Source organism: Chiloscyllium punctatum, chromosome 9 (assembly GCF_047496795.1).
Source record: "Chiloscyllium punctatum isolate Juve2018m chromosome 9, sChiPun1.3, whole genome shotgun sequence".
NCBI classification, from domain to species: domain Eukaryota; kingdom Metazoa; phylum Chordata; class Chondrichthyes; order Orectolobiformes; family Hemiscylliidae; genus Chiloscyllium; species Chiloscyllium punctatum.
Genome location: NC_092747.1, coordinates 28,427,617 through 28,447,053, shown reverse-complemented (window position 1 = coordinate 28,447,053; position 19,437 = coordinate 28,427,617). Strand labels below are relative to the sequence as shown.

General features: G+C 42.4%; 1 protein-coding gene across 11 annotated transcripts in view; it reads right to left on the bottom strand.

Annotated features, from left to right (window-relative positions):
* The window catches only part of LOC140481236 (F-box-like/WD repeat-containing protein TBL1X), a 411,567-nt gene that overhangs the window by 39,336 nt on the left and 352,794 nt on the right, over positions 1–19,437 (bottom strand). For all 11 annotated transcript variants that reach the window (XM_072577105.1, XM_072577109.1, XM_072577110.1 and 8 more), the window contains 2 exons: positions 14,619–14,832; positions 10,949–11,081 (listed from right to left, as the gene is read on the bottom strand). In XM_072577105.1, the coding sequence (XP_072433206.1) occupies positions 10,949–11,081; positions 14,619–14,832 (347 nt within the window). The remainder of the gene's footprint in view (positions 1–10,948; positions 11,082–14,618; positions 14,833–19,437) is intronic.

Here is a 19,437-nt window from a genome sequence, read left to right as displayed (position 1 = left end):
TTCCACGCATAAACAACCTGCACACACACTGGTGCCTGATTCAACTCAATAAAATAGGTGACAGCTCTTCTCCAGATAAATTCTTGGGCCATTGCCTGAATTAATCAGAGTCAATTTGCCTATTTTAAATTTAAACATAGCTTGACAATTAATGGTCAGTCATCATTATATTTGTGTGTCCTCCATTGACCAATCAAGAAAGTACTTTCCAACCAATACAGGTCAAATGTTGTTTACACTTTTCATAGACAATTCTTGTGAACTGTCTTGATGTGCAAGATGAAAGGCTTGACATATGTAACATTACACATTATAATGAGTCAGGCATATAGCCAGCACCGACTGATGGCTGCACACGTGTCTGGTGGTGGGGAAGGGTATGGAAAGATAGAAATGAGACTATATTGGTAACATATAAACTTAAATCTCTCCAAGCAACCCTTGGCACCTGTGGGAAGAGGTCACTGAGTAGGTTCTTTCCACCACACACTACTTTTTTATTCACTCATAGGTGTCACTGGCTGGCCAGCATTTTCTTTTTATTCATTTGTGGGATGTGGGCATAGTTGGCTGGCTCTGCAATATATTTCCAAGTCAGGATGGTCAGTGGCTTAGTGGGGAATTTGCAGTTGGTGATATTCCCATCTGTCTGCTGCCCTCATCCTTGTGGATGGATGATATTATGGATTTGGAAGGTGCTGTTGAAGGATGTTTGGTGAATTTCTGCACTGCATCTTATTCATAGTACACGCTGCTGTTATTCTGCTTTGGGTGGTGCAAGGAGTTGAGGTGGTGCCAATCAAGCAGGCTGGTTTGTCCTGGAAGGTGTCAAGCTTCTTGAGTGTTGTTGGAACTGCACCCATCCAAGCTAGTGGGGAATATTCCATCACACTCCTGACTTCTGCCTTGTAGATGGAGAACAGGCTTTGGGAAGTCAGAATGTGAGTTACTTCCCGTAGTAGTCCTAGCATCTAACTGGCTCTTTTAGCTACTGCGTTTGTGCAGTGTACCCAGCTGAGTTTCTGGTCAATGTTAAGCCCAAGGATTTTAACAGTGAGGGATTCAGTGATGGTAATACCAATGAATATCAAGGGGGAAATGATAGATTGACTCTTATTGGAAATGGTCATTTTCTGGCATTTATGTGCTGCGAATGTTACTTGTCACTTGTCAGCCCAAACCCAGATATTGTCCAAATCTTGTTGCAATTGGTCATGGACTGCTTCAATATTTGCAGAGTCACGAATGGTGCTGAACATTATGCAGTCACTGAAGGGCATCCTCACTTATAACCTTATGATGTAGGGAAGGTCTTTGATGAAGTAGCTGAAAATGGCTGGGCGCAGGACCTCAAAAAACTCAGCAGAGATGCCTTGGAGTTGAGGTGACTGATCTCCAACAACCACAGCCATCTTCCTATATGCCAGGTATGAATTCAACTAATGAAGAGTTTGCACCCGGTACCCAATAATTCCAATTTTGTGTGAGCTCCATGATACCACTGTTGAATGGTGCCTTGATGTTAAGAGCTGTCACTCTCACTTTGCCTTTGCAATTCAGCACTTTTGAAACAAGGCTGTAATGAGGTCAGGAACTAAATGGCCTTTCTGAAACCAAAATTGGTCATCACTGAGCAGGTGCTGATTGATAACAATATTAATGACAGTTTCCATCACTTTACTGATAATCGAAAATAGACTGATTGAGTGGTAATTGGCTGGGTTGAATTTATCTTACTCTCTGTGCACAGGATATATCTGGCTAATTTTCCACATTTTCAGGTAGATTTCAATATTGTAGCTGTACTGAAAGAGCTTGGCTGGGTGAGCAGCTAGTTCTACCTCACGTCTTTAGTACTACTTCCAATATGTTGTCAGGGCCCATAGCTTTGCAGTATCCAGTGCCTCCATATGCTTCTTGATATCACATGGAGTGAATCGAATTGGCTGAAGACTGGTATCTGTGATGCTAGGGATCACTGGAGGAGATCGAGATGGATCATCCACTCGGCACTTCTGGCTGAAGATTGCTGGAATGATGTGATGGCCTCTTCCATCATTCATGATGGGGATATTTGTGGAACCTCCTTCTCCAGTGATTTGTTAATTGTCCAATACCATTCAGGACTGGAAGTGGCAGAACTACAGAGCTTAGATCGGACGCATTGATTTTGGGATCGCTTAGCTCTATCACTTACTGCTTGTTGTTGTTTGTACGCAAATAGTCCTGTTTGGTAGCTTCACCAGGTTGACACTTCATATGTAGGAATGCCTGTGTTGCTTCTGGAATGTTCTTCATTGAACCAACTTGTTGATAATGGTAGAGTGAGAGATATGCTGGGCCATGAGGTTGCAGATTGTGCTGGAATAAAATTCTGCTGCTGTTGATGGAGCCTCATGGATGCCCAGCCTTGAGTTGCAAAATCTAATCGAAGTCTGCCCATTTAACACGGTGATAAAACCATAAGACATAGGAGTGGGAGGAAGGCCATTCGGCTCATCCAGTCCACCCCACCATTTAATCTTGGCTGATGAGCATTTCAACTCTACTTTCCCGCACTCTCCCTATGGCCCTTAATTCCTTGCGAGATCATGAATTTAGCAGTCTCTGCCTTGAAGACATGTAACGTCCCGGCCTCCACTGTGCTCCGTGGCAATGAATTCCACAGGCCCACCATTCTCTGGTTGATGAAATGTCTCCTCACTTCCATTCTAAACTGACCCCTTCTAATTTTAAGGCTATGTTCACGGGTCCTAATCTACCCACCTAACGGATACAACTTCCCAGCGTCCACCCTTTCTAAGCCATGCATTATCTTGTAAGTTTCTATTAGATCTCCCCACAACCTTCTAAAATCTAATGAATACAATCCCAGGATCCTCAGCCGTTCATCGTATGTTAGGCCTATCATTCCAGGGATCATCTGTGTGAATCTCCACTGGACACGCTCCAGTGCCAATATGTCCTTCCTGAGGTGTGAGGCCCAAAATTGAACACAATATTCTAAATGGGGCTTATCTAGATCTTTATAGAGTCTCAGAAGCACATTGCTGCTTTTATATTCCAACCTTCAAGATAAATGACAATATTACTTTTGCTTTCTTAATCATGGACTCAACCTGCAAGTTAACCTTTAGAGAATCCTGGACTAACATTCCCAAATCTCTTTGTATTTTGGCTTTATGAATTTTCTCAATGCTTATGAAATAGTCCATGCCTGTATTCTTTTTTCCCAAACTGCAAGACCTCGCATTTGCTCATGTTGAATTTCATCAGCCATTTCCTGGACCATTCTCCTAAACTGTCTAAATCTTTCTGCAGGGAGAAAGTGAGGTCTGCAGATGCTGGAGATCAGAGCTGAAACATGTGTTGCTGGAAAAGCGCAGCAGGTCAGGCAGCATCCCAGGAGCAGGAGAATCAACATTTTGGGCATAAGCTCTTCTTCAGGAATGAGGAGGGTGTGCCAAGCAGGCTAAGATAAAAGGTAGGGAGGAGGGACTTGGGGGAGGGATGTTGGGAATGTAATAGGTGGAAGGAGGTTAAGGTGAGGGTGATAGGCCAGAGAGGGGGTGGGGGCGGAGAGGTAGGGAAAAAGATTGCAGGTCAAGAAGGCGGTGCTGAGTCCGAGGGTTGGGACTGAGATAAGGTGGGGGGAGGGGAAATTAGGAAGCTGGAGAAATCCTCATTCATCCCTTGTGGTTGGAGGGTTCCTAGGCAGAAGATGAGGCGCACTTCCTCCAGACATTGTGTTGCCATGGTTTGGCGATGAAGGAGGCCAAGGACCTCCATGTCCTTGGCGGATTGGGTGGGGGAGTTAAAGTGTTCAGCCATAGGGCGGTTGGGTTGGTTGGTGCGGGTGTCCCAGAGGTGTTCCCTGAAATGTTCCACAAGTAGGCGGCCTGTCTCCCCAATGTAGAGGAGGCCACATTGGGTGCAGCGGATGCAGTAAATGATGTGTGTGGAGGTACAGGTGAATTTGTGATGGATATGGAAGGATCCCTTGGGGAGTTGGAGGGAAGTGAGGGGGGAGGTGTGGGTGCAAGTTTTGCATTTCTTGCGGTTGCAGGAAGAGCCTTATTTTCACCATGGACACCCAGTCCCTATATACCTCCATCCCCCATCACGAAGGCCTCAAAGCCTTCCGTTTCTTCCTTTCCCACCGACCCAGTACCCTTCCACTGACACCCTTCTTCGACTGACTGAACTGGTCCTCACTCTGAACAACTTCTCTTTCCAATCCTCCCACTTCATCCAAACCAAAGGATAGCCATGGGGACCTGCATGGGCCCCAGCTATGCCTGCCTCTTCGTCGGATATGTGGAACAGTTCATCTTCCGCAGCTACACTGGCACCGCGCCCGCCCATTGATGACTGTATCGGCGCTACCTTGTGCTCCCACGAGGAGGTTGAACAGTTCATCCACTTTACTAACACCTTCCACCCCAACCTCAAATTTACCTGGACCGTCTCAGACTCCTCCCTCCCCTTCCTAGACCTCTCCATTTCTATCTCGGGCGACCGACTCAACAAGGACATTTACTATAAACCTACAGACTTCCACATGTACTTAGATTGCATCTCCTCCCACCCTTCCCCCTGTAAAAACGCCATCCCACATTCCCAACTCCTTCGCCTCCGCCGCATCTGCTCCCAGGAGGACCAATTCCAATACCGAACAACCCAGATGGCCTCCTTCTTCAAAGACCGCAATTTCCCCTCAGACGTGGTTGACGATGCTCTCCACCGCATCTCCTCCACTTCCTGCTCCTCCACCCTTGAACCCCGGCCCTCCAATTGCCATCAGAACCCCACTGGTCCTCACCTACCACCCGACCAACCTCCAGATACATCGTGTCATCCTTCGTCATTTCCGCTACCTCCAAACAGACCCCACCACCAAGGATATATTTCCCTCCCCTCCCCTATCAGCGTTCCGGAAAGACCACTCCCTCCGCGACTCCCTCGTCAGATCCCCCCCCCTCACCAACCCAACCTCCACTCCCGGCACCTTCCCCTGCAACCGCAAGAAATGTAAAACTTGCGCCCACACCTCCCCCCTCACTTCCCTCCAAGGCCCTAAGGGATCCTTCCATATCCGTCACAAATTCACCTGCACCTCCACACACATCATTTTCTGCATCCGCTGCACCCGATGTGGCCTCCTCTACATTGGGGAGACAGGCCGCCTACTTGCGGAACGTTTCAGACAACACCTCTGGGACACCCGTACCAACCAACCCAACTGCCCTGTGACTGACACTTTAACTTCCCCTCCCACTCCGCCAAGGACATGGAGGTCCTTGGCCTCCTCCATCGCCAGACCATGGCAACACGACGCCTGGAGGACGAGCGCCTCATCTTCCGCCTAGGAACCCTCCAACCACAAGGGATGAATGCAGATTTCTCCAGCTTCCTCATTTCCCCTCCCTCCACCTTATCTCAGTCCCAACCCTTGGACTCAGCACTGCCTTCTTGACCTGCAATCTTCTTCCTGACCTCTCCGCCCATCACCCTCACCTTAACCTCCTTCCACCTATCGCATTCCCAACGCCCCTCCCCCAAGTCCCTCCTCCCTACCTTTTATCATAGCCTGCTTGGCACACTGTACTCATTCCTGAAGAAGGGCTTATGCCCAAAACGTTGATTCCCCCGCTGCTTGGATGCTGCCTGACCTGCTGCGCTACATGTTTCTGCAGCCTCCCCACCTCCTCAGTACTACCTGTCTGTCCACCTTACTTCGCATCAACGGCAAATTTCGCCAGAAAGCCCCCAGTCCCTTCATAATATATAAAGTGAACAGCTGCGGCCCCAACAATGAACCCTGCGGGACACCATTTGTCATCGGCTACCGTTCCAATAAAGAACCTTTTATCCCAACCCTTTGCTTCTGTCAGACAGCCAATCCTCAATCCATGCCAGTAGCTCACCTCAAACACCATGGACCCTCACCTTACTCAGCAGTGTCCCATGAGGCACCTTATCAAAGGCTTTGGAAGTCTCTATAGATAACATCCACTGGGTTTCCCTGGTCTAATGTACTTGTTACCTCTTCAAAGAATTCTAACAGGTTTGTCAGGCATGATCTCCCCTTATTAAATCCATGCTGATTTGTTCTAATATGACCCTGCACTTCGAAGAATTTAGAAATCCCATCCTTAACAATGGATTCTAGAATTTTACCAACAACTGAGGTTAGGCTACTTCGTCTATAATTTTCAATCTTTTGTCTTGATTCCTTTCTTGAACAAGGGGGTTACAACAGCAATTTTCCAATCATTTTGGACTCTCCCAGACTCTGGTGCCTTTTGAAAGATCACAACCAATGCCTCTGCTATTTCCTCAGCCACCACCCTCAGAATCTATAATGTAGTCTATCGGGGCCAGGAGATTTATCAATTTTTAGACCTTCTGGCTTTTCTACTCAACTCTGCTCCCTGACTCTCCTTAATTGTTGGGATATTACTCCTGTCTCCCACTGTGAAGACTGACACAAAGTACTAATCAAGTTCTTCAGCTTTTTCCTTATCTCTCATCTCTAGCCTTCCTGCATCAATTCGGAGTGGCCCAAAGTCTACTTCTGCCTCTTGTTAGTTTCTTATTTGTTGAAAGAAACTTTTACTATCATATCTAATATTACTGGCTAGCCTACTTCCATATTTGACCCTTGCCTTCCTTATTTCTCTCTTTGTTATCCTCTGTTTTTGTAGTCTTTCTAAACTTCTGATTTCCCAGTGCTCTTGAGCACTTCATAGGCTCTCTCTTTTTCTTTGATACATTTCCTGACTTCCTTTATCAGCCATGGCTGTCTAATCCCTCCCCAGATAATCTTTCTTTTCTTTGAGATGAACCTCTGTACTGTGTCCTCTATTACACCCAGAAGTATCTGCCAATGTTGCTCTACTGTCTTCCCCGCTAGGCTCTACTTGTAGTCAACTTTCGTCAATTCCTCTCTCATGTCCCTCTAATTACCTTTATTTAACTGTAACACCATTACATACAATTTTGACTTCTCTCTTTCAAACTGCAGACTGAACTCTGCCATATTATGGTAGCTGCCTCTCCTCAGAGTTCCCTTACTTTAAGGTCTTTTATAAAGACTGGCTCATTACACAGCACTAAGTCCAGAATAGCCTACTCCCTTGTGGGCTCCATCACAAGCTGTTCCAAAAAGCCATCCTAGAAGCCTTCCATGAATTCCCTTTCTTTGGATCCAACGACAACATTATTCACCCAGTTCACGTGCATATTGAAATTCCCCAATGATCACTGTGACCTTGCCTTTCTGACATGCGTTATCTATTTCCCGGTACATCTTGCGCCCCTGGTCGTGACCACTGTTAGGAGGTCTGTACATAACTCGCATTATGGTTTTTTTTGCCTTTGTAGTTCCTCAACTCCACCCACACAGACTCCAAATCATCTGACCCCACGTCATTCAGTGCCATAAATTTAATTTCATTCTTAACTAACAAGGCAACCTTGCCCCCTCTGCCCACCTCCCTGTCTTTTCGCTAAGTTATAAATCCTTGGATGTTTAACTGCCAGTTCTGAAGTCCCTGCAACCATGTCTCTGTGATGCCTACCACATCATAATCATTCATGATGATTTGTGCCGCTAATTCATCTACTTTGTTACAAATACTACGAGCATTCAGATAAAGTGCTTTAGTCTGCCTTGAACTTAAACCCTGCATACATGCTAATCTGCTGTTTATGTTTCTACCTGACTCCATACTCCCTTTCGCTTTCCCTTTCCCTCCCCACTCCGACTCACAAGTTTAAAGTCCTCAATTTTTCACACAGTGGTAATTTATAGATGCAATGAATTGCCAGAAGTAATGGTAGGTACAGGTACAGTTACAACATTAAAAGGTACTTGGACAGATACTTGAATAGGAAAGGGTTAGAGGGCAATGGGCCAAATGCAGGCAAATGGGACTTGTTTAATTTAGGAAATATGGGTCCGTGTGGACGAGTTGGATTGGAGTGTGTTTCTGTACTGGAAGACTCTATAACATGATGGACGATATTCTCAATGTGAATGTGAACTGTGTCTCCACAAGGATTATGTGGTGGTCACTCTTACTGATACTATCATGTACAATGCATGTGCAGCCAACAGATTGGTAAGGATGAAGTCAAGTATGTTTTTCCCTTTTCTTGTTTCTCTCACTAAATGCCACAACCCAATCTAACAGCAATGTCCTTTAGGACCTGACCAGCTCATTCAGTAGTGCTATTGCCAAGCCACTTTGATGGTGGACACTGAAATCCCCCAACCCAGAAGTTATTTTGGGCCCTTACCACCCTCAGTACTTCCTCCAAGTGTTACTCAACAAGTAGCATTAATTCTTCAGGTGGAGGAGTGTGGTTAGTGATATTCAGTAGGATATTTACTTGCCCACATTTAACCTGAAGCCAAGGGACTTCATTGTGTCTGGAGTTAATGTTAAGGACTCACAGAGCAACTCCCTTCTGACTGTATACCTGTAGCCACATTACTTGTAGTACTGCTCTTCCTCACTTTCCTACAACCATTACATTCTACATGCACCATGTCTCATTCTATCTCCTCCTCCTTTTCTAAATTATTTAAACTGTCACTTCTTTACACCACAGTCTGCCACAAGCACCTTAAAACCTCCAAGGCTGTCATCTTGCAGAGAAATGTTGCACTGAACCTGCAGTAGGTGGCTAATGTTCTTCTGCATCCCTTTCCACTCTGACATTGATGGGTATTAGCGAGTTTTGAGGAGATTTGTAATTCAGGTTGAGGTTCTGGATGTAAGTTTGCTTACTGAGCTGGAAAACAAACCTTCCAGCTCAGTGAACAAACTTACATCCATTGATGGGTATGTTACAGGTGGGTGAATAAGAAAAATTACAACCTTGGTGCGTACATTGTTAACTGAGATATCACTCAGAATTTCTTCACACCATAATCCTCCTTTTTCCTTCCTTCTTCTAAAGTACCTATGATCTGACAGAGGTTGACATTGCGCTGACAGTTGGAATAGGCTACATAGCTAATTGGAATAACTCAAATTAGCATTCTGGAACATAGGTGGTTTCCACCTTTGAACTGACTGGTGTTTCCAGTGTTCCAACATTCCTGCTGCTCTGATGGTTTAACTGGAATAAAGACATAACAGAGGACTGGCGTAGGATGAATACAAATGCTTGCTGCTTGGATACTGGAATAAACCTATGTTGTGTGCTCCCTATAACTATAAGCAAATTAGATATTAAAATAGTAGAATCTGCTTCCATTCAGAAGGATGCCAGCATGATATTGGGAAGTACTGAAGGCAACTTTGACCTCATTCTCTAGCATTTTGGTCCCCACAAAGTGAGAGAAGGCTTGCACTCTCATCCTGCTTTGGGCAAGTGATGTAGGTCTAGCTGACAGCGAACTGCTCAGTATCACTTGCAGCATTCTGAAAGATGCCGAAGACATCAAGGCAACAATCTCAATGACTTTTCAAAAAAAAAGAATGTTAATACAATGTGGACACTGTTGGTTAGTGCCCACCCCTGATTGCTCTACAGAAGGTGGCAGTGGGCTGTCTTCTGCAATTGGCTGCAGTCCATTAGGTGTAGGAGTATCCATTAGGGATGGAGTTCCAGGATTTTGAAATAGTGACAGTAAATGGGATGTTATGTGATTTGGTTGGAATCTGTGGGTGCTGGTGCTCTCATATCTACTGCTGCTGTTCTTCTAGGTGATAGATGTGACATTTGGAAGATGTTGTTGAAGGAGTCTGAGTTCATTACTTCAGGGCTCATAGACAGTGTTGTCCAAACCAGGTTTAAGGCTCCAGCCATTGTTGCTTTAGGAAGCTTCTTATTGAAGTTGGGCTAATGAGTGCTCTCAGCAGATATGTTTCTAAGCATTTAGTCTTCTACACACTGGTCTTTACCCTTTCCTCCCAGCTGCTCCTGTTCTTGTCTGGTTTCTTTGCTGCTTCTCCTGCTGTCAGTTACCAGAGGCAGACCTAGCAGACTACCATGACTGGAAGATAACATGTTTCACTAAAGACAAAAGTAGTCACTACCAAAAAAAAACTGTTAGCAAAAATAAGAATCAAATTACTACTGGAAGAGGAACTTGCAACCTTTCAATGCCAACATCCCTCCTCAAAACTTAACCAGCAGCAAATAAGAATAAACCAGTAACTACACGTGTATGGGATGGATTCACCTCTTAAGTAGCATTCTTGCATGGTTCTTAATACCTAAGACCATTACGATATTTTGGGCAGGTGCACTGCAGGCTGTCAGGTTTTAGGGTCGAACAATTTCACGAAGGGGTCTTTGCATCAACATAGTATCCTCTTAAGTTTGATTGGTGCTTCTAACTCCTTTGGTACATTTTCCGAATGCTCATAAGAAGTCTGATTCAATATAGCAAACGATGCACTTTCAGCACAGAATTTAGGCTTGCCTCCTACTGTGTTAGATCCATATATGTATCTTTTACACAGACTGTCAAATATCTAGGCAAGTATGTTTTACCATTTTATTGAATGGTTCTAAAATCAGTTTATAAATTTTGAAGCTTTTGAATTGTACATCACTGCTTCCACCCCAACATCATTCTGTTTCCCACACTGCTGCAGAAGACTGGCCATATAATTACAAACAGCCATTCATCCTCCAGGTGTTTCATATGTCAAGTGAAAAAATGTTTGAGAGACGATTTATGCAATTTGAATAATTGGTTTTGCTTCGTTAAGGAATTATTATATACTGACCCTTAGTGGAGGCATGAAAATCCATTAAAGGGGTCTGAATAACAAGCTCTGCCTCCATATTTGCAAACCAACCAGCATAACATGACTTAACACTATTTGATAAAGGTGCAGGAGTAATAAAACCATATAATTGATATCAGAATAACAGAGATAATGTATTTTTACTTTTAGTACTTGTTCTAATTGGTACCTACCCCGATGCCAAAAGATCACTGACTGGGTTCCAGGCACAAATGAATACTTCAGATTCATGACCTCTTAAGACTGTGGATTTGTTTGAAGGAATTTCAACATCTCCATCTATTTCCATGGCATCAGAATGATTATCTGCAAAGAATCATTTAATTTTTCAGTTAAGGGAGATTAGATTAATGTAAAATCACATTGCTTTGAAAAGACTCAGTCACAACAAAGTTTATAATTTTAGTCACAGGAAAAGGTATGCTGTCTTGCATTATTCAAGATGCAGTTTATAAAATTCAATTTTAATATTTTCCCTTACTAAGGCTCAGAGTGTCTACCTAGTGAGCAGGTGAAGCATAAGGGTCTAACCATTGAAGGGGCTACATATGCTGAGCCATCTGAACACAACTGAAATAAAGGCACCAGAATTAGACTCAGAATCAAGATGCTAAGAAAAAGAAAGCTTGCTTTTGGTCACTCCTACCGCTATCATTCTGTAACTGCAACTGAAGTTGAACTGCAGATGGTTTTGATGTCCCCGTGGTTGAATGACTTGCCAAGTGTCAATATCCAGCTTCACATTAATAGCTGGGATAGTAGTTGACACCTGGTCTCGTGAAGCTTAACCTTGGAACCAAATCAACACAGAGATATAAAGAGGTTGGATAAGTACAGTAATGGCAAAACGGCAATTAGGCAGGGAATAGGGCCCCTTAAAGATCAACGAGGCAGTCTTTGTGTGGAGCCACAGGAGATAGTAGCAATACTAAATGAATATTTATCAGAATTTACTGTGCAGATAGACATGGAAGGTATGGAACTTGGGAAAATAAATAGTGATGTCTTCAAAACAGTCCACATTACAGAAGTGGTGCTAGAGGTCTTAAAATGTATAAAAGTAGATAGATTCCCAGGACCTAATTAAGTGTATCCCAGAGCATTGGGGAAGCTAGGGAAGAACTTGTAGGGCCCTTAGTAGAGGTGTTTGTATCATCTAGTCACAGGTGAGGTGGCAGCAGACTAGATGGTGGTTAATATTGGGCTTTTTTGTTTTAAGAAAGGCTGCAAAAAGCCAAGATTTACATGCAATTGGAGAGACAAAGACTGCTTTGGGATAGTCATCATGGCTTTGTGCATGGGAAATCACATCTCGCAAACTTGAATCTTTTTTGAGGATGTAACCAAGTGGATAGGTAAGAGAAGAATGGTAGGCTTTGTCTACATTAGCTTTAGCAAGCCTTTTGACAATGTTGTACATGGTAGACTGGTTAGTAAAGTTCGATCAAATGGCATCCATGGAGAGCTAGCCAATTGGATACAAAATACTGAGAGTGGTGGTAGAGGGTTGTTTCTCAGACTGGAGGCCTGCGACTTAGCCTTCTGCAGGGTTCAGTGCTGGGCCCACTATTCTTTGTCATTTGAATAAACAATTTGGATGAAAATATAGGAACAGAGTAAGTTTGTGTATGACATCAAAATTGGTGGTATAATGTACATGAAGAAAGCCATCTAAGAGTACGGCGGGATCTTGATCAGCTGAGCCAATGGGCCAAGGGATGACAGATGGAGTTTAATTTAGATAAATGTGAAGTGTTGTATTTTGGTAAGACAAACCAGAGCAGGGCTTACGCAGTTAATGGTAGTGCCCTGAAGACTGTTGTCGAACAGAGAGACTTAGGGGCTCAGGTACATAGTTCCTTGAAAATGATGTCACAGGTAGGGTGCTGAAGGAGGCATTTGGCATACTTACTTTCATTGGTTAGGGCATTGTGTATAGGTGTTGGGATGTCATGCTGCAGCTATGTAAGACACTGATGATGCTACTTTTGGAATAGAGTGTACAGTTCTAGTCGCCCTGCTATAGGAAGGATATTATTACATTGGAAAGGGTGCAGAAAAGATTTACAAGGATGTAATAGGGAATGGAGGGTGAGAGTTATAAGAAGAAGCGGAATGGGTTGGGACGTTTTTATTTGGAGTGTAGGAGGTTGAAGGGTGACCCGATAGAGGTTTATAAAATCATTGCAGGCACAGATAAAATAAATAGCAAAAATCTTTTCCCTAACACTGGAAAGTTCAAAACTAGGGGGCATATTTTTAAGGTGAGAGGAGAAACATTTAAAAAGGACATGAAAGGTAATTTGTTTTTTACAGAGTGTTGTTAGTGTGTGGCATGAACTGTCAGAGGAAGTGGTGGATGTAGATACAATACTTAAAAGACATTTGGACAGATACATGAATAGGAAAGGTTTAGAGTGACATGGGCCAAATGCAGACAAATGGGACTAGATTAGTTTGGGAGACTTGGTCAGCGTGGGGGAGTTGGATCAAAGAGTCTGTATGACTCTGACTTTACTTGGCAAGATACAGATCTTTTTCCAAATATATCTATGCATTAATAGGACAGAATTATGTGTAATAGAATCACAGTAGTTATGAGTACAGGAAGAGGCCATGTGACTCATTGCGGCAAAAGTAGATGCTGGAGATTAGAGTCAAGATTAGAATGATGCTGGACAAGCACAGCAACTCAGGCAGCATCCTAGGAACAGGAGAATCAATGTTTCAGGCGAAAGCCCTTCATCAAAAATCAGGATTCCTGATGAAGGGCTTTTGCCCGATACGTCTGTTTTCCTGCTCCTCGGATGCCGCCTGAACTGCTATGCTTTTCTAGCACCACTCTAAATTTGACATGTGACTCATTGCATCTGTCCAAGCATGAGCAGCTCAATTAATCCTGTGACACTACCCCAGCCACCCTAACCTTAACCCTGCGAAGTTTCTGTCTTCAGGTGGCCATCCAAATTCCTTTTGAAAGCCATTATTGAATATGTTTTCACCACATAACCAGGTGCTGCATTAAATGTTTTTCCCTTTGTGAAATGTCTAGAATTTGGTATATTTCTGAACTTTAAATTTTAAAAGCAAGATGAGCGTCAAATTGAGTTGGTTAAAGTGATGACGCTGTACATGATGAAGTATTTCACCCATCTTTAAATACAGTGGATACTTTATGGGTTGTATAAATATAGGATTATAGAAAATCTACAGTGCAGAAAAAGCCTATTTAGCCCATAGAGTCTGCATTAGCCCTGCAAAGCACATTCCACCCAGACACACAACTCACCCTATACCTGTAACCCTGCATTTACCATGGTTAACCCACCCAGTCTGCGCTTCCTGGACACAAGGGGGCAATTTAATATGGTTAATCCACCTAACCTATTGCTAATCCACATCTTTGGACTCTGGGAGGAAACCAGAGCAGTTAGCAGACATAAACATAAGCAGATGCCAAACTGATTACTCATCTGGAAGGTACAGACTGCTGGCTGGGGAGAAAAGGAAGGTGATATATTGATGACACACTAAATTTTGTAAAGTGATTCATACTTGCCCAGTTTTTGAGAAATACAGATAAGAAAATTTCCTAAATATCAACAGAATATATGACTACTTTGTAATTAGCAATTAGCACAAACAAATGCATAAGGATGTGTGTTTTTATCTAAAACATAAATAGTACAAGTTTTACTCGTAAATTTGCAAGAAATTTCAACATTCCGTTTTTAAGTTTGTTAAAATATAATCCCTAGCTATTACATATTGAAATATTGCATCTCAGTTTTAATACTGGATATTCTATTTTTAGGTGAAAAAGCAATATAGTACAATGCTTACTTGTAATGGTGTGTGCCCCATTTTCCTCCCCATTAACAGTGGCTTCTCCATTCTTTGGTGTTGGCTGCTGTGGAGCTGAAGATGCAGCTGCTGCTTGCTGCTGTTGAGCTAGTTTATCTCTGAATGCTTGCTGTCGACTCTGTACAACATCAGGCATCACAGCATCAATTAGAGACAGTGACTCAATTGGCCTTCCATCAAACACCGTGCCATCCTAAGAAGGAAAGAGTGGGTACCAGCATATTTTAAAAATGAATCAATGAAACAGGGTATCAACAAAACCATACACATACACAAATCATTTGAAATCTCTTACACATCATAGTACTAAAGAGCAAATCTCTTGCCTATGTTATTTTTGGATATGCAGCTGACACAAAATTGTGACTTGGTGGAACAGCATCCACAAGTGATACTTTTATTGAATAAAACAGCACATAAGATAATTACAATAGGGTTTTGCTGAAAATTTGACATTAATAAATGACATCCAAACCTTGACATGAGTTTCAAACATAGCGCTGTCCAACATGACTGACATCATAGCTATATTATTATGTATAGGCTTTCTTAAATTTTGACTTTTTTTTTACTTATGTAGCAGAATTTAAATGAGCATTTACTTCCTGGAAACCCAATCAAATATTTAGTTAATTCGTAGCAACATGCAGGGATTAAAAAATGAGCTTGGATTTATTTTAGCTTCTTGAATTTTATGTGCTCTTACATGATCCGTCTTGAGTTCCGAAGATAGCAGAATAACACTTAACTGTGACTTGGCCTTTAACATATTATATGACTGCAACAATGTCTATCTTTTCAAGTAGGACAAAATAGCAATGACTGTTATTTTAAACAGCAACATACAGTATGTTCTTCTTTGGCAGTTTCATCTTCCTCATCATCCATAGAAGATCTCTGTTCTAACTATCTGTCTGAGCACTGAGAAATGCTATTGATATAAATGACAGCAACCAAACTATTTAAATAACTGTCTCGAAACCTCCAAGAAAAGTTACAAACAATATAGAAACTCTAATACAATTCTTGAGTTGGCTCGATTGTAGCTCACTTATGCTTAATAGAAGCTACGTACATTCCTACGCAGGAAAAAGAATCTGTCCAGGCATTGTGTTTTTTCAAATTAAATAAAACCACTCGGAACACTGGGTTCATCTTGCATTCTCCATGTCAATTTGTTAACCTGTCAGAGCCCTTTTCTCTTGTATAAATTGTTGCTCCCTTTGAAATTTGGCATTCTTGCAAAATAGAATAGTTCTAAAGGTTCTAATCAGAGGAAATGTAATCAAAACGAACGACAGTGTTCATGCTCTGAAGTTGGTGCACTTAAATGTTGAATCCTGAAGGCTATAAAGTGCACACACAAAAAAAAATAGGTAGCGTTCTTTCTTAAAGATCATTCCCTCTCCCTATTAACATCTATTTTTTCATCTTAATGTCTCTTTTACTGCAAAAAGCATCCATTTGTCTTTTACTCTGGGCGGCCTCACCTTCTGTTTCACTTGCTCCTCCTTCCTCTATTGTCAACAGCATAAAAACAATGTTCCAGCCTCCTTCAGTTCGTATCAGGCTCAGATCAGAGTTCTGTAGCAAACTCAAAACATGAACTGTCTCTCTCTCTCTCCTTGGATGCTGCCAGACCTGCTGAGATTTGCTTGCATGTTCTGCTTTTCCACAGGTTTTTAGTCACTTATACCAACAATGACAGAATTGAAGAAGTCAATATTATGCTACAGCTTGGAAATATGCACTTTTCTGGCTACAAATTGGTTCATGCTATTTGTTGAGACAGGGATCATGATTTGCTAAGTCCCTGATGCCTGTTCAAGTAGAGGTAGGTTTGATGCTGCCACCTCATTTAAATGTTTGCAGTGTTGCTCTATGGTTGGTATGGGGGTTGGCTCCCGGCTAGCAGACAGACAAAACAATATACAGTTTACTTATACCAGCTAGCTTTCAGTTCTTAGAAAGATCTTCCAGCCTGCAACTTGATTTGTCAGTCTCTGAAAGCTTTTTGTCTTCTACCATGAAGGCAGATATAAAGTATTTATTTCATATCTCTGTCATTTTTCTTATTTGGCATTATAACTTCACTTGCTTATCAATAACCTCTCATTTACGATTGTGAACCTCTTGGCTTTTGAAATGCTTTTCTAAACATTTTTCTCATGTCTAACAGTTTAAGTGACAGATCTTATTTTCTCTTTATCATCTTTTTGGTCATTCATTGCTATATTCTAAAATTCCCTACAGCCCACACAAAATGGTCTTTTGCAATATTAGATGCCTCTTCCTTTCATCTATTGCATCCTTTAACCTCTCTTTAATTACTATTAGACCATTTCTTGAGTGACAATTTTTTTGAGGGAATGTTTTTCTCCATGAATTTTCAAACATTCTTTGAACTTTTGCAACTTCCTTTTCACCCATAAATGAGAATTTTGCTGACTGGGTCAGTATTTATTGCCCTCCCCTTATATTTTGAAAAGGTGGTGGTGAACTGCCTTCTTGAAACACTACACTCTCAGTGTCATTAGCAAGGGTGTTGCAGGATTGTGACCTAGATATAATGAAGGGACACCATTAAACGACCAAATGTGGATTGTAAATATCTTGGAGAAGAACTTGCATTTGGTTTTGTTCAAAGGGCTGCCTTTGCCCTTCTAGTTTAGATTAGATTAGATTAGATTACTTACAGTGTGGAAACAGGCCCTTCGGCCCAACAAGTCCACACCGCACCCGCCGAAGCGCAACCCACACATACCCCTACATCTACCTAACTACGGGCAATTTAGCATGGTCAATTCACCTGACCTGCACATCTTTGGAGTGTGGGAGGAAACCGGAGCACCCGGAGGAAACCCACGCAGACACGGGGAGAACGTGCAAACTCCACACAGAGAGTCGCCTGAGGCGGGAATTGAACCCGGATCTCTGGCGCTGTGAGGCAGCAGTGCTAACCACTGTGCCACCGTGTGTGTGGTTGTGGGTTTAGAAGGTGCTGTTGGAGGAGCCTTGGTGAATTTCTGCAATGCATGTTGTAGATGGCAGACACTGCTGTTTGTGTGCATCTGCAGTGGTGGAGGGAGAGCATATTTGTGGCTGTGGTGCCAATCAAGCATCCTGTTTTGTCCTGAATAGTATCAAACTTCTTGAATGTTGCTGGAGCTGTTTACATCCATGCAAATATTGAGTTTTTCATCACATTCCTGACTTGTGCCTTGTCGATGCTTGTTAAGTTTTGAGGCAGGTAAAAACAATGACTGCAGATGCTGGAAACCAGATTCTGGAGTAGAATGGTGCTGGAAAAGCACAGCAGTTCAGGCAGCATCCGAGGAGCAGTAAAATCGACGTTTCGGGCAAAAGCCCTTCCTGATGAAGGGCTTTTGCCCGAAACGTCGATTTTACTGCAAGTTTTGGGGCGTCAAGGTGTGAGTTACTTGAGTTCATGACCCTTAGCCTCTGACCCGATCTTGTAGCTGCAGTACTTATGTAGCTAGCCCTGCTGAGTTTTCAGTCAATGGCAACCCTCTGGTTGTTGTTTATGAACTGTCATATCTTTTAATTACATTTCCCGATTTACCATGTTAACTGATCCCTTAAACTTTTATCACTTGTTCGGATTGATGATCCTAGCTTTGGATTAAACACTTAGCTCTGGAAGGTAATATGAGATTCAAACATTATGGTCACTTTCTTCCCTAGAGGTTCCATTACCAAACATTATTAATTAATTCTGTCTCACTGCACAATGTTAGATTTAAAATAGCCTGCTCCCTCGTTGATTTTTTGACACATGATCTAGAAAACTATTTTGAACGTATTACAGGATCTCACCCTCCACACTACTACACCAAATGTGCTGATGTCTGTGTGAAAATTAAAGCACCCACAATGACTCCGTTATCCTTGTTATATCCATCTCAAATTTCATGATTTATATTCTAGACAAAGCTAACTACTTTTAGATTAATAAACTACTCCCACTACTGTCATTTGCTTCTTGTTTTTCCTTCGCTCCAATCAAACTGATTCTACAATTTGATTTTCTTTTCTCTCCATTGTCTTTATGCCATCTTTTAATATCAAGGCAACCCTACCCGGTTTTTAATTTTGCAATTTTTTTCCAGAAGTCCAAAGATGTGCAGGTCAGGTGAATTGGCCATGTTAAATTGCCTACAGTGTTAGGTGCATTAGTCAGGGGTGAATATAGGCGAATGGGCCTGGGTGGGTTGCTCTTCGGAGGGTCAGTGTGAACTTATTGGGCCGAAGGGCCTGTTTCCACAATGTAGGGAATCTAATCAGAAGTATCCTGAAATATTTAGTTTCCAACCTTGATCACTCCATGAATTCAGCAAAGATCCTTAAACAGCATCTTCCAAATCTATGATAATTCATCCAGAAGAAGGGCAGCAGATACATGGGAACACAACTATCTGCAAGATGCCCTCCAACTCACTTACTATCTTGATTTGGAAATATATTGCTGTTCCTTCACTGTTGCAGTGTCAAAATGCTGGCATTCCCTCCGTAAGGGCATATGTTGATATATGAAGATAGACTGCAGTGGTTCAAGAAGGCAGCTCACCACCAACTTCTCAAGGGCAACTAGGGACAAGCAATAAATGCTGGCCAGATTGTAATACCCACGAGTGAATAAATAAAAAAAAACACATTTACCATAAGCATTAGAATGAAGAGATTAATCTTGCTACAAAATGTTTGCACATTCAAATGTGTTGCAATGTTCTTCCCTGATGTCACCCATGTCAGCAAATGTCTCATTACCATTGCCAAG